Below are 15,021 nucleotides of genomic sequence, written 5' to 3'. Positions count from 1 at the left end.
AAAAGTTAAAAAGTTAATACATACAGCTCTCCTGTAAGCAGCTGGGCTCCTGGCACGGGTTGGTGGCTGCCCAGTGTGTGGGGCTGGAGCAGGGTGAGCATCTGAGTCAGCCCACCTGGGTGTGCTGTGAGCCGCAGCTGGGCAGGGAGGCTGCTGAAGGTGCTGGGAGCGTGCCAGCCCCTTCCTAATCTCGGCTGTCTCGCTACCTCCGCCCTGTGCTGGGGTGGGGCATGGCCAGCGCCCCATTCACTTGCACGGGCAGAGATGGAGCTGCTGCGCCGGGCTGCAGGAGGGACAGAAGACACCTGGGGACTGCTCGCTCTGGGGAGAGGTACAATCCCCCCTTGCGCCTTGCCTGGGGCAGGTGGGCTGTGCCTTGGCTCGGGATGGGAGCGCCCTGCATGGTGGAGGGTCTGGAGCCTTCCCAGGGAGGCTGTGTTATATTTCTTTCCGTTTAATTTTTTATGAAAAACACGAAGGTCAGCTGTAGGCAGGGGGGAGCTGAAGATGCTATGCCTAGGGGCACGTAAGGTGTAAATCCAGCCTTGCTTTTGTGTTGACAAAGAGTTGTATGAGGAAAGCAGTAATAGGTAAGAGCTGATCCATTTTATATTGCTGTCACTCAAGAAACGGAAGTGTGGTTGTTGACCTTAACTGTGTCTTTGTAGCTTTTCAGTCTGTGAGGAAAATGGTATTGAAGTAGAACAGAGAAACCTTAACTAACACTAAACAAAGGTTTTTTCTGTGTGAATTTCCCTAGTTTGTAAAGAAACTGTGCAAACTGGAGCTGCAATATGAAATGCAATTAATATAGGGCCTTACAAAGAATCATGATAATGTTGTGAACACAAAGGCTGCAGTGTGAGTTCGATGATGGAGAAATGTCGATATTAGATTACAAGTGGACACAGCAACTGAGCAAATCTGTTATTAGGGTGTAAAACACATAGGACACTACCAAGCAAAGAACATCATTATTAGTTGACGTGGTGTTTTCAACTTGCCACTGCTGAAGTCAATGTCAACATTTAAGTAAATAAGATTGCTGGAATTTGACAGATTTGCTGGCATGTACACACATAGGTTGCTGCTGAGTAAAATACTGGCGTCATATGGTTAATGCAGCACTTGGTGAATCTGCCGCCATGGACAGACAGATTGCTGCTGAGCAAACAATGTTGCCAAATCATTCACACTACACTTTCAAATTGGCACAGCTCAAATCAATTATGAAACAAAATAATTTTTTCTGAGACATTCCAACATGGAAAAAATATAAATGTGGTATTTGTGTAAAGGGCAGCTATCCACATCCAAAGTTTAGTGTAGAATCTCCCTTTGCAAAAGGGTTCTGTAAAAGAGTGAGGCATTAGGGACTCAATTTAAAAATCCATCTGTTTTTATTTCCAAAATATATTTAAATATGTGACTCCTCTACAAGTCACAAAGTGCACAGAAAATTAAAAGCCTCCCTACAGTCTATTTTGTATGTGTGCAGCAGATATTCCCATTCTTTCGCCCATTAAGCACAATTCTCTGATGCAACATGAACAATGGTTTCCCTACCAAATTACTATATATAGATTCATGCACACTATACCATAGTATATTCTCTTTTCATGTGTGTGTGTGTGTGTGTGTGTGTGTGTGTGTGTACGCGTGTATATAGAGTGAAAGCATATATACAATGCTCCACAGAGTGGTGCGGCATAAACGTTTTATCAGCATGAGTGTTAGAGATGTCTCCTTCCTTCACGAGCTCTGAGTAAGGCTGTGATTCTTTCACAGAGGTTGCGGAAGTCACGGATTCTGCGACCTCCATGACTTCTGCAGCAGCTGGTGCAGCTGATTTCAGGGCTGCCCGAGCCACTGGCCCTATGGCAACCACACTGGCCACTCGTGGAGTGACCTGAGGGCAGCCGCACCAGCCGCTGCTTGGGAAGCCCCAGGCAGCTGGTTCTAGGGACCGCGCGAGCAGCGGCTGGTGCAGCTGGTCCCGGGAACCGCCCAAGCAGCAGCGGTCCCGGAGCAGTTGGAGCAGCGGCCCCCGGGGTGCCCGGACGCTGTCCAGAGAGCGGTCCCTGGGAGCAGCGGCTGGGGGGAAGACAACCCCCAGCACTGGAGCAGGCCCCCCCTCCACCAGGGCCCCCCTGGAGCAGCAGGATCCCAAAAGTAGAGATTTAGTCAGGGGTATTTTTGGTAAAAGTCATGGACAGGTCATGGGCCGTGAATTTTTATTTATTCCCGTGACCTGTCCATGACTTTTACCAAAAATACTTGTGACTAAATCTTAGCTTTAGTTATGAGTGAGTTGTGCAAGTTACCCCAAATAAGTGCTAATAAAACACAATCGCGTATTCTGTCTATGCTATGTATTTTACAGAAAAAACAATATTTTAGAAATTATTTATAGAATCTTCCTACACTGGTACCATTTTTCATATTCTTCCACCTGTAAGAAGAGCTGTAAATCATAATGTCACAATGTCAAAATCTGATATCTTGCAACTACTGGAGGCTAGCATCAAGAGCTGTATATCCCAGTGGAAAGCTGTCAATTTCCCTTTTCCCAGTGGTACAGCACCGGCATTGTACTCCTGAAGGGCAGTGAGATGTGCAACTTTAAACTGGTCACTGTGCAATACTAAATATTCACAACGGACCTCAGGCCAGTGTAATTTGGGGGACAATTCTGCGTTTCAGAAAAAGAGGGAGAAATTTGTTTTCAGTTGATTGAAAATATGAACCAAGATAACTGAAGCTCAGAGATTTGGGATGTTTAGACTAAAATGGATGAGTGGGCAGAGCGTAGGTGAAGCAGTCACAAGATGTGTGACCAATGAAATTGAAAACAGGGCTATCGCTTCCACATACAGGGCTGTATTGTGGCATTCTGTCACAAGCCCAACGTGAGGGGCAGTGTGGAGTGGCACCAGAGAGACCGTGCCCTTGGCAACGCTAGCAAGCACAGTGTTCCTATGCATGGGGTGTGCACATTTTGTGCTAGCCATTAGGCTGGCCCAGAAAGTGTGCCAGCCCTACTCCATGGATTGGTGCAGTGGTGGGGCAGGGGTCTGGTCCTGCCCCTCTCTCCACCTCTGCTGTAGCGCTTTAGTGAAGATGTTACTACAAGAGCTTCTCCCATCAGCGTAGTTAATCCACCTCACCGAGAAGTGGTAGCTACGTAGATGGGAGAAGCTGTCCTGTCGGCATAGCACTGTCCACACCGGGGGTTAGAGTGGTATGACTATGTCACTCAGGGGTGTGGATAAGTTTGTAGTGTAGATGAGGCCATAGTCATCTCTGCTTCTTGATGTCACCCCTGATTTCTCACAAACCTTCCCTCCCCATTAATAAAAGTATACTGCGGTATTCTGTAAACCGTTCCTGCTCACAGTGCTCTCACAAGAGCTTTTGGTGCAATTGCTGTGAATCCTGAAGTATTACTTTTATAATGACCCTTTCCCCACCCTACTAGTGGGAAGGATACAAAGCAAAGTAAAACAAAGCTCCTATTCATTGCCTTAGCTCCCAACCCCCCCACGCTCCCCGTGTCACATACTTTAGCATGAGCCCCCTCTGCATATACCAGCAGACAGCCTCAGGCGATGAAAGAAGAGGCTCTAGTAATTGCCATTTATCAATATTCATACAGATCCTCAAACCCTCCTTGTGCCCTCCTGGAAAAAAAAAGCCAAACCAAAATAAAAATAAAATGAAATAATAATCCTGCTGCTCACTACCAGAGGGAATTTCCTCTCAATGTCACCACTGCGCTGTGCAGTAATTGGCATTATCAGTTATCTCTGAAGCTTAATAAGGTTTGCCATGGGCCCTTTTCCGTAATCATATTTTTATTTGTCAGCTCACAAGATACAGACACCAGATAGGAGCCTGACCAAAAGAAAAATCCAACACACACAAAAAACACAACTCAGACCAATCACAACATTGGTTGGTGATGTCACATACAGCCAATCAGGAATCTTTTAGCTGTTCTCTCCTATTTCCTTCCAGATTCCGTTCTCTCTGCAATCTTTGCTTTTTCTAAATAAAGAAGGGTTCTCCTCCAGGGGAAATCTAAGACTGGAGTAGCTGTGAACTCCCGCACGGTCAGAGCTCCTGTATCATTTCCTACAGTGACTGCGGCTGGGCCTGGAGTAGCTGAGAGGTCCCACACAGGCAGTGGCCAAGGTGTTCAAAAGCAACTACTGATTTTAGGGGTCCTACTTGAGGCCCCTTACAGGACCCTGGTTTTCAGAGCAGTGGCTCAGCACCTGCTGAACACAAGCTCCCTTTGAAGTGTTTCAACGTGGGCATCAAGGTGGGCAGCCAATGTCATTAGTCACTTTTGAAAAATGTGGTCCGTGCTGCTATGACATTTCACTGACTCCTGAGGCTAGGGTAGCCGTGAGCTCCCACACACCATTGGTCCTATGCCATTTCCTGCACTCCTGAGCGGGGCTATAACTAGGGTCGCTGTGAATTCTCCCACAGCCAACCCTACTACAAAATCCTGTACAGTGACTGTGACTGGGAGACGCTCCAAGCTCCCGCTACACTCCCATTAAAAGAAATAAATGGAACAGGAAACTCATACTGATTTAAAATAACATTAAACCAAACACAAGCAAAATTACAAATCCATTTTCTTCCTTGCTGGGACTGCTTCCTTGAAAACCCTTCATCAGACAAAGGCAATTTCTGCCCGTGGTTGAAGGCACAGCTCCCCCCTCCCCCCGCCCCCGATCAATGGCCACTGTGGGGAAACCCTTTCAGATTCTCTCATACAGGAATCCTGAGCCATTAATAAATTCAAAGCAGTGAAAGAAGAACTTACCAGGATGCTGAAGAAACTGTAAACCTTAAGAATTTCTCTGTGCTTGGTTGCTCCCTCCTGGGGATGGTGGAAGAAGAGGTGGCATGATGCTGGGTGGGGGGCACAGAGCTATCAATCTATTCTGCTAGCATGCTAGAGGCACTCCAGTCATTAGCCAAAGGAGAAGCCTTCATTACTCAGTGTGGTCATAACTGGATAACCTGGCTGATGAGATGATTTATCATCTCGCTGCCCTGCGACAGGGCAAGGTCAAGCTTCGTTGCTTAGGAAAGCACATTAAATTATTATATATTTACAAACCTGATTTTTAAAAAACCTTTGGCGGTGACTGCTCAGACTCTCACATCTCAGGAGCTGCACGGTTCTCACAGTGACCTGATTCACTGTTCTTTGACTCCGCACTGACAGTGGTAGAGTAGGGGTTGAAGAGGAGATCATGGAAACAGACTCACTTCTTAACAGGAAGGATATTGCCTTAATGCCCAAATGTGTTGAAGACGGTAGCTGGGGATCCTTAAAAGAGGCACTCACTATTCCTTGAAAATTCGCTAGAGACCCTTAATTCTCCAGAATTACTTACTCTTTCTACGGCCTCAGCCCCACCCTCAGCCCTGTTCATTAAAGGCAGACACCAGAAGGCATCTGTCCATCTATCTACCTGTGCCACACTTGTCACAGTAGTACCTAATTGCCAGTAGATACATATACATTCCCACAAGAGTCATGCGAATACCACAAACATCTGTATAAAGAAAAGGAGGACTTGTGGCACCTTAGAGACTAACAAATTTATTTGAGTATAAGCTTTCGTGAGCTACAGCATTTGAATTATTAAATGAATTACCATCCGTTGTGTTTGCACCTTTTTTGTGTGTGCTTCCTGTGAATATTCGAGTGAATGAATTTACCAGCAGCAATATATGTGGAGACCGTCAATTATAAGAGAATAACGGAGAATATTTGCAGAACATGAATTCTGAATTTGTAAATGAGACTGTTGACACGTAAAATCTGATTCTGGGCAGACTCAGGAAAACATCCCTATTCAGGAATGGTGCTTAGGAAGTTAATGCTTAAATGCTTTCCTGAGTCAGGGCCTCTAAGAGATATGCTCTGCTAGTCATGAACAAAAACAACCTATGTGTCCAGTCAAACCTAACTAGAACCACACTATCCAGTTTCCAAAACAAACTGCTCCTGAACAATCTATCGTGAATTATTCTCAGAAATATATTGAGAAAATCATGATTCTCCCACAAATGATTTGCAAGGAGAAAAATATGTGGCATTCACAGAACAAATTATTTGTTAAGAATTATTTGCCATCAGAGAAAACTTTCTGGGTCTGATGATCCAAAGTCCATTGAAGTCAATTGGGGGGAAGGAGGATGTCTCACCATTAATTTCAATGGGTTTTGGATTGGCCCCTCATGTTATTATTGTTCATTCTCAGCTCACCCCATGCTCTGTTGACTCTCACAAACCCGTCCATGCTGACTGCGTACTGTCCTCAGAACTTCGAAATCCACAAATGTGGTCAGCTCAACCTCTGAACTGCTCCCCACCCTACCCCATTCTTCTTAATATCACCCTACAGTTCCTTCTTGCCCCTTGAGAAAGGCTTAGATCCCCTCTTCCATCCATTACTAACACATTCCCTTAGAAATTTCCAGTTATTTACACAATGAGGGGAGCAGATCAGACACTTAGGTGGCCATTTTCGCTATGGGCGTATTAGGGCTGTTGATTAATCACAGTTAACTCACATGATTAACTAAAAAAAATATTTGCAATAAAAAAAAATTAATTGCACTGTTAAACAATAGAATACCAATTGAAATGTATTAAATATTTTTGGATGTTTTTCTACATTTTCAAATGTATTGATTTCTATTACAACACAGAATACGAAGTGTAAAGTGCTCACTTTATATTATTATTTTTAGTACAAATATTTGCACTGTAAGAATGATAAACAAAAGAAATAGTATTTTTCAATTCACCTTGTGCAAGTACTGTAGTACAATCTCTTTATCGCGAAAATGTAACTTACAAATGTAGATTTTTTTTGTTATATAAGTGCACTCAAAAACAGACGAATGTAAAATTTAGACCCTACAAGTCCACTCAGTCCTACTGCTTGTTCAGCCAATCACTAAGACAAACAAGTTTGTTTACATTTGTGGGAGATACTTCTGCCTGCTTCTTATTTACAATGTCACCTGAAAGCGAGAACCAGGGCCAGCTCTAGGCTTTTTGCCTCCCCAAGCTCCAAGCTGGCGTTGCAAGGTATTTACGTGCCAGATATGCTAAACATTCGTATGCCCCTTCATGATTCGGCCACCATTTCAAAGGACACGCTTCCATGCTGAAGATGCTCGTTAAAAAAAGAACGTGTTAATTAAATTTGTGACTGAACTGCTTGGGGGAGAATTGTATGTCTCCTGTTCTGTTTTACCCGCATTCTGACAAATATTTCATGTTATAGCAGTCTTGGATGATTAACCAGCACATGTTGTTCGTTTTAAGAATACTTTCACTGCAGATTTGACAAAATGCAAAGAAGGTACCAATGTAAGATTTCTAAAAATAGCTACAGCACTTGACCCAAGGTTTAAGAATCTGAAGTGCCTCCCAAAATCTGAGAGGGACGAGGTGTGGAGCATGCTTTCAGAAGTCTTAAAAGAGCAACACTCAGATGCGGAAACTACAAAACCCGAACTACCAAAAATGAAAATCAACCTTCTGCTGGTGCCATTTGACTCAGATGATGAAAATGAACATGCGTTGTCTGCTCTGCTTTGGATCATTATCGAGCAGAACCTGTCATCAGAATGGACGCATGTCCTCTGGAATGGTGGTTGAAGCAGGAAGGGACATATGAATCTTTAGGACATCTGGCATGTAAACATCTTGTGATGCCGGCTATGACAGTGCCATGCGAATGCCTGTTCTCACGTTTAGGTGACATTGTAAACAAGAAGTGGACAGCATTATCTCCTGCAAATTGTAACCAAACTTGTTTGTCTGAGCAATTGGCTGAAGTAGGACTGAGTGGACTTGTAGGCTCTAAAGTTTTACATTGTTTTATTTTTGAATGCAGTAATTTTTTTGTACATACTTCAACATTTGTAAGTTCAACTTTCATGATAAACAGATTGCACTAAAGTGCTTGTATTAGGTGAATTGAAAAATACTATTTTTTTTTATAGTGCAAATATTTGGAATAAAAAATAAAGTGAACATTGTACACTTTATATTCTGTGTTGTAATTGAAATCAATATATTTGAAAATGTAGAAAACACGCAAAAAATTTAAATAATGGTATTCTATTATTGTTTAACAGCACGATTAATCGTGATTAATTTTTTTAATCGCTTGACCCTAGGGTGTATGCATGGGGCATTCTGAGGACAGTAGTTAGTCAAACCTGAGGAATATGGATAATCATTGCACAATTACTGAGAAATAACTATACAGTCGTCATGCAAATCCCTGAGCTCTCATTGTCTAACAATGGCCCTCAGCCTATCAGAATGGAGGAATTTGCATGCTGTATGTAGTTATTAAGACACAACTGTGCAGTCATTATGTAAATCACAGCACCTTAGCCAATCAGAATGCATGGAATTGTATTACTGAGAAATAAGCGTGCAGTTACAGGTCACTAACTGTACAGAAACCCTGTGATTTGATTGGCTGCAACAACTCAATTTCAGTATAATTTAAATTATCCGAACTTGTAAAAGCTGAAGTGGAAACTGGTTCAATTTAAAATGCCATCTGCAAGTTAGAGGTTAAATCACACTCAATGGTTAAATCATTCAACTGAGTTAATATGTAACAATAACAGACTGATAAAGAAAATTACTCCCTACTGGAAAGGAAATTAAAGGCAACAGTGACTCAAATGCCCAGAAGGGGCCCAGGCAGGGCTGCCAACTGCCAGCACATTTCCCTATAAGCCAAGGTGGCCATAAAATGACGTTGTTGTATTGATAATTGTCCCAAGTTTCTTCAGGGACTAGTCTTGATAAGGCACATATTATTCTCGGTTATTGGCAAGTGCCCCCAAGACTCATGGAAATGAAGCACTGGTCCCCCAGGAATTTGATTTTCTTGGTCAAAGCACTCACTATAAATGAAGGTGACAGCAGCTGCCCCCTCCCATTATGCTCACCATGGAACAGCAGGCTCACTTTCCAATGGAAATCAGAAATGAGCCTTCCTACATATATTATAAACAGATCCAAAGGAAAATCATGGACAATCTACGCATGATTGATGCGTGTTCACAGAGATAACCAAGAAGTAGCAGCAGCAGCAGCGTTTATGTAGCACTTTTGGACCCCAAGAGCAAACAGACGTATAAGGAGCCCCGGCCCCAATGACTGTTTTGTTATGAGTTTCCAGGCCGTAGTCACCACCCATTATAAACCTGCTGTACTCACCATATTGAATGACTATGGCAGAAGTCTAAAGCAGAGATGATTTGTCGGAAGAACTTCCTGGCTTCTTTTGGCGTTAATCTTCCCTTTTTTACGAGATAGTCGAAGAGTTCCCCACCTGACACATGTTCTAGCACCAAATACCTAGAAAAAAATAAGACAGGCCTTTGTTAGCACATGATCACACAGCTCTCTCTGTCTTTGTCTCTCTCTCTCTCTCTAGGAATTAAACTTGTGTGAAATACTGTGAAACGAGAGAATTGGAAAATTAGCAGCTGTGAACATTTTTAACAGGGTTGGAGTCAAGCACTGCTTGGACTCCAGGCATTTCAGTGATTCCAAACAATGGAACAAATTCAGTTTTCAGCATCCCCAGTACAGGGATGATATCTGAAAAGCAATACTTCCTCCAAAGATCGAGACGGATAGCGGGCAGCAAATTATATGTGAGCTTCCAGCGTAATTTGGCAGCTGCAAAAGCTAATGTACAGTTAGGCTGCATATGCAGAGACATCAGGTCATTAACCAAGGTGGATGGTGACAGTTCCTCTTCTGAAATAGCTTTGGAGGAACCACACAACTGTGCTCAGTTCTGGCCACCTCAGTACCAGACAATGTAAACAAACAAGAGGGAATTTGGAGAGCTGTTGAAAATAAACAGGCTGATTTATGAGAAAAGATAAACTACATATGTATCGCATGGGCACCCAGGGAAGGGCTCATTTCTCCAACCCTTACTCATGCTGGATAGGTCTGCTTCACTTGACTAGCCCCATTGACTTCAAGGGGACTACTCTGGCATGTAAGTGTTACATAGAATGAGTAAGGGCTGAAGAATTAGGTCCCAAGAGGGGGATAGGAAAACTGCATGTTATCATTGGCATTCAAGTACTCCAAAAAGGTACCAGGCAAAGAAAGGAGAGGAATTATCTAGGGCAGCCCAAAGGGTTAGTATGATTAGGGGTAATGAGATGCCACCAATCAAAAGAAAACTTAAGCTAAATATCTGGGAATGTTTCCTAAGAGTGGAGCTCTAGGAGACCATGGAATCGTTTCCCTCGATAAATAATGGCAGCCCCATCAACTGAGTAATTTAAAACTGGACTAGATACAACACCGGAGAGCACAGAGTAGGTAACAGACCTGCCTTGGCAGGAGGATTGTCCCGAACAGGGTTTCGCAACCTTTTTGATACCAGGCACCAGCTTGCTGCCTGCCTAAACTGTCAGGGAGGTCTCAGGGGCTGGCACCGGTCCATGGACCGATCACTGAGAAACACTGGTCTAGAGAAACAATGAGGCCTTTCCCATCTCTACTGTGATTCTGTGCTACTGTACAGTGCTGCCGCCTTCTGTGTACACACAGTACATTAGATATAGGGAAAGTAAATGATGCCAAGATACTGTGTAAAGCTTTTATTGGTATGAGTCTGAGATGACCAAAATTACTATGCAGGCCCTCCCAGACTAGTGACACAAAGAAGTTATTTAATAAAGGACCTTTTGTTCTCTGAATGGATTACTTTGCAGATCTCCCTTTAGGGGCAGACCCGCAGAGGTGGCTTTTATGCCCTTGGCTTCAGAATACTGTAACAGGGGAGCAAGCCCACACTCCCTCAACGGGTAACTGCTTTGAAATGTGTTCCTTTGCCGCATGGAAGGGCATGCGATCTGACAGCAGATATCTGCAGGGGCAGTGAGATGAAGGTAAACAGGACCAGTAAACATCACCATCTTTTGTTGATACCACAAATTTCACAGGAAAACTGTTAAAATAGTACATTTTAGAGAGCTTTTACCATTTTTTAGGGAGTTATTGTTGTATTCCTTTGTGCATAAGGCAAGTCAGTGTTAGTTCCAGTACCCTTAGTCCAACCAAACAGGTCTTGGAAGGAGAGGAAAAGAACAAAATTACTTCAAGACTGAATACTGTCCTTTCAGTGCCTCAGAATGGTATGATTTGGGAGGGAAACTCCAAATTTGGGGGGAAAAAGAAAAATATTCTTGTGCATTTTTAAGTGGTCCTTTTTGAAGCTATTCAGAGTATTTGAATATCAGGAGTAGCCCTGGAGAGAATAAAGATAGTTCAGTAGTTAGGGCAGCAGCTGTAGATTTGGGAGACCTGGGGTAAATCTCTGCTCCTGTGTAACCCTGGGCAAATCGCTTAGACTTAAATGGATAAAGAGTTTTATAACCAGTGTTGTGCCTTTGGATATGACAGCTGGTAAGGCAGAACTGAGGTTATGGAATGAAAGGTTACACGCAGTCAGACACACTGAAATAGATCTGGAACCCCAGGAGGACTTTCCCAGAGGGGTCGATACAGACAGGTCAGTGTGGCAATGCCTGAACCACCTGCACATGCAAACTGGCAGATTGAAGACTAATAAGATCCAGTGAGGGTACTCTCATGACATCAGTGTATGCGAGTGCAGTAAGGTGCAGACCATGGAGCATTTGCTGACTCTTTGGGGAGACGTATGAAGAAGGACCTCGCTGCAGCAACAGAAAGAGCCATTGCTTGTGCACGGTTCTGGGAAAACCTCTAGTGTGTGATAAGGACACGAGAAGATGATGATTTAGACTCTGTCTGTGTCAGTGGATGATGCTTCCCTGCCTCGCAGGGGGGTTGTGTGGATAAACACAGTAAAAGATTGTGGGATGTTCAGATACTACTGTAAAGGGGGGCGGAATAGGTACTTCACAGTGACAGAGAGCTTGTGGGGAAAAGTTGGAAAACTTTTCGCTTAAATCAAAATTAGAAAAATTCCGATTGAGCTCTCTAGTGCTTGTTGAAACGCCACGAGAAAAGTTCATGGAAATGTTGTCAATTCTTTTTTTCATTAAGATCCAGAATCAGATGAAAATTTGTGTTGAAACATCAAATTTTCAAAAATTGTGACTGGCTCTAATCCAGGCAGAGGTGTTTTTAGCGAGCAAAGTGCCAGTGAGACCATCATAACAGTATGATAAAACTCAATGGACCCTATAGCGATCACCCCTGTCTGTATGGTAGAGATGTTACCGATATAGGACCAGGCACGCTATCCTGCTCTATTGCTGTGGCACTGCTACGTGATGCCAAGAGAGAAAAGACAGCCCACAGCTCCCTAGCTGGGGATTCTCCTGGCTTGGGGAAGTCCTGAGTGGTCATCCAGCTAACACAGGTGGTTCCTATGCCACCCCTCCTGCAGCCTCTGGTGTAGGGGCATATCAGGATGTGGGACAAGAAGTGGCCTGCCAGTGATCTCCATCCGATGCATAGTCCCTTGAAGACTGAATTTGGATGTCTGGGCCTTTTAAGTCTCAGTGGTCCTGCACTACCCAGACCTTGGCAGCAAGGCATGTTGGGAAAGAGGATTCCCTATATAAATCATTCTCTTCCTTGTACCAGAGATTGACCTGGTCTAGTCTCTCCTATGGCAGACCCAAAATTGGCCTTGGGATCAAATGTAACTGGCTCTCTGACTGCTCTTCCTTTCTGCTGTGCCCAGAAGAAGAAGGATATAGCAGAGAATCTGGCTCAAAGATTTCAGACATAGTACAGATCAATAGAAAACTTCTTCCAAGGTGGTATAAAGATGTTTATATGTACAAGCCTGCAGACCCCCCTCTACACAAGTTTCAAATGCAGTTTCAGAAAATTACAGGCTCAGCATTTCTGTCACCCTCAGCAGGAACTGCAAAGCAATTTATTTTCATCAACTTTGTCTTATTAAAAATACTCATCCAAAGTGCACCAACATGCCGTATGATAAATAAAACAAATGGAAATACAAAGTGCATTTACGAAGGTATTTATTTTTGTTTACAACCCAGAAGCACCAGATATAATAATGGAAACAAATGGGGGAAACATCTGAAAAAGATTTGTGCCTGAGATGAGTCGAAGAACAAGAAAGAAGCACAGAGAGACTGTATTCTGATCTGACAGATCCCCTCATGTGACAAGAGCAAGGAGGGTGACAAATACATTCCCAAATGGTTAAGTGTAAGAAATAAATGCTGCAAGGATTATTCTACAAGCGCAGCATGGTTAACGTTACATCTAGAAGTTCATAGTTCCGATTTGCTGCTGTACCAGGAAGAGTCACCAACCAACCCTATTCCCTGCAATGTAACTGTTTATTTTTAGGATCACGCCCAGCTAGGAGATTTTTGATTAAGCAAGGGCACAGTTCAACATCCACCTCCAGCTCTGTGCAAGACAATGGTTTGTTATGTTATGTGGCATGGGAGCAGTACACATGATGTTTTGAATCAGGCTGGGGATAGGGGAAGATAAGCCCATTGGGGCAAGGATTGTCTTTTTATTCTGTGTTTGTACATGCCCAGCACTCTGGGGTCCTGGTCCATGTCTAGGGTTCTCAGGCACTACAACAATACATAAAATAATAAATAATAATAATTATTTTCCAAGTGGTGCAAGTGGATTGCACAATTGTTAATTATTTTGATTAGTGCACTATAGCTTAGGTGGTCCATGCTGAACATATATATAAAAAGAGAATCCTATTCTCAAAAGCTTACCGTCTAGACAGAGAAGGAAGACAAAGGAAAGAGTATTGTCCCTTTTTACAGATGGGGAACTGAGGAATGGAGAGACTCAGGGCTTGTCTCCCCTTTCCAGGGGATCCATTTAGCGGGTCTAATGAAGACCTGCTAAATCGACCGCCAATAGCTCTCCCATCGACTCCGGTACTCAACTGGAATGAGAAGCATAAGGTAAGTCGATGGGACCCGTCGACCCAGCACAGTGTAGACACCGCAAAAGGTCAACCTAAGGTACGTCGACCCCAGCTACGTTATTCACATAGCTGGAATTGCGTAACTTAGGTTGACTGAGCCCCGTGGTGTAGACCTGCCCTCTCAGTGACTTTCCCTGAGTCAAACAGTGAGTCCACAAGACCAGCCATCAACTTGCTCTACAGCCCTCGATGACTTTAATAGAAAGCAGCGGCACTGGAACCTTGCCTGACTGTTTGCTGATTCAGGGAGCAGGTGAGCAACAGAATATACATAGCTTGGAAAAATGGACAAGGAAAGGGAGATTTTCCTGCCGTTCCTCCCCCATTCTGCCCCTTCCTGACAATGATATTACCTCATGGTACCATTTTGCTCCTGCAGCTGTTCCCAGAAACTAGTCTTGGCCATTGCTTTCCATTCATTGCACGGCCTGAGTTTCATGTTATATAGAAAATGGAAAGCAGCAATTTTTAAAGGGTGTTTTTCAACTCTGCCTATGGTAAAACTGATGGTGTCAGTCAAAAGCTCTCCCCAGTGGAAACCTAGCTGTAAAAAACACACCATGCATTACTCTCTGAAAAGTCACTGCAGAGTAAACAGAGGCAGCCCCTTGGCAGTGCACTGTACACCCGCATGCTGTGATAATTGCGACAGGGAAGTATGGAGCCACCCTGGGCTGAAGGACTCCGCCAGAACACTTAGCTCTCCCACCTTGAAAGCACTGTACAAATGTTAACTAATTTAATCCTCTCACTTTCCTTGTGAGAGACACGCTGTAAAGGTCATCACCCCCATTTTACAGACAGGGGAGTGAGGCACAGTGAATTACCCAAGGTTACGTGGCAAGTTGGTCTCAGAGCTGGGATTAGAACTCAAGATTTCCTGTGCTCATGTTCACTAGACCACATTGCCCTGAACATCAATCACCCCTGTTCTCTAGCTTTCACTGCTGTGATTATGGTGACTGCAGTGCTGGCCTCTCCTTTT

The 15,021-nt window shown here is 43.7% G+C and overlaps 1 protein-coding gene across 4 annotated transcripts in view; it reads right to left on the bottom strand.

Annotated features, from left to right (window-relative positions):
- Nucleotides 1–15,021, bottom strand: part of BRSK2 (BR serine/threonine kinase 2) — a 425,109-nt gene that overhangs the window by 103,719 nt on the left and 306,369 nt on the right. For all 4 annotated transcript variants that reach the window (XM_077820019.1, XM_077820020.1, XM_077820021.1 and 1 more), the window contains exon 4: nt 9,293–9,433. In XM_077820019.1, the coding sequence (XP_077676145.1) occupies nt 9,293–9,433 (141 nt within the window). The remainder of the gene's footprint in view (nt 1–9,292; nt 9,434–15,021) is intronic.

Source organism: Eretmochelys imbricata, chromosome 6 (assembly GCF_965152235.1).
Source record: "Eretmochelys imbricata isolate rEreImb1 chromosome 6, rEreImb1.hap1, whole genome shotgun sequence".
NCBI classification, from domain to species: Eukaryota; Metazoa; Chordata; order Testudines; family Cheloniidae; genus Eretmochelys; species Eretmochelys imbricata.
This window is presented reverse-complemented; position numbering and strand designations above follow the sequence as displayed.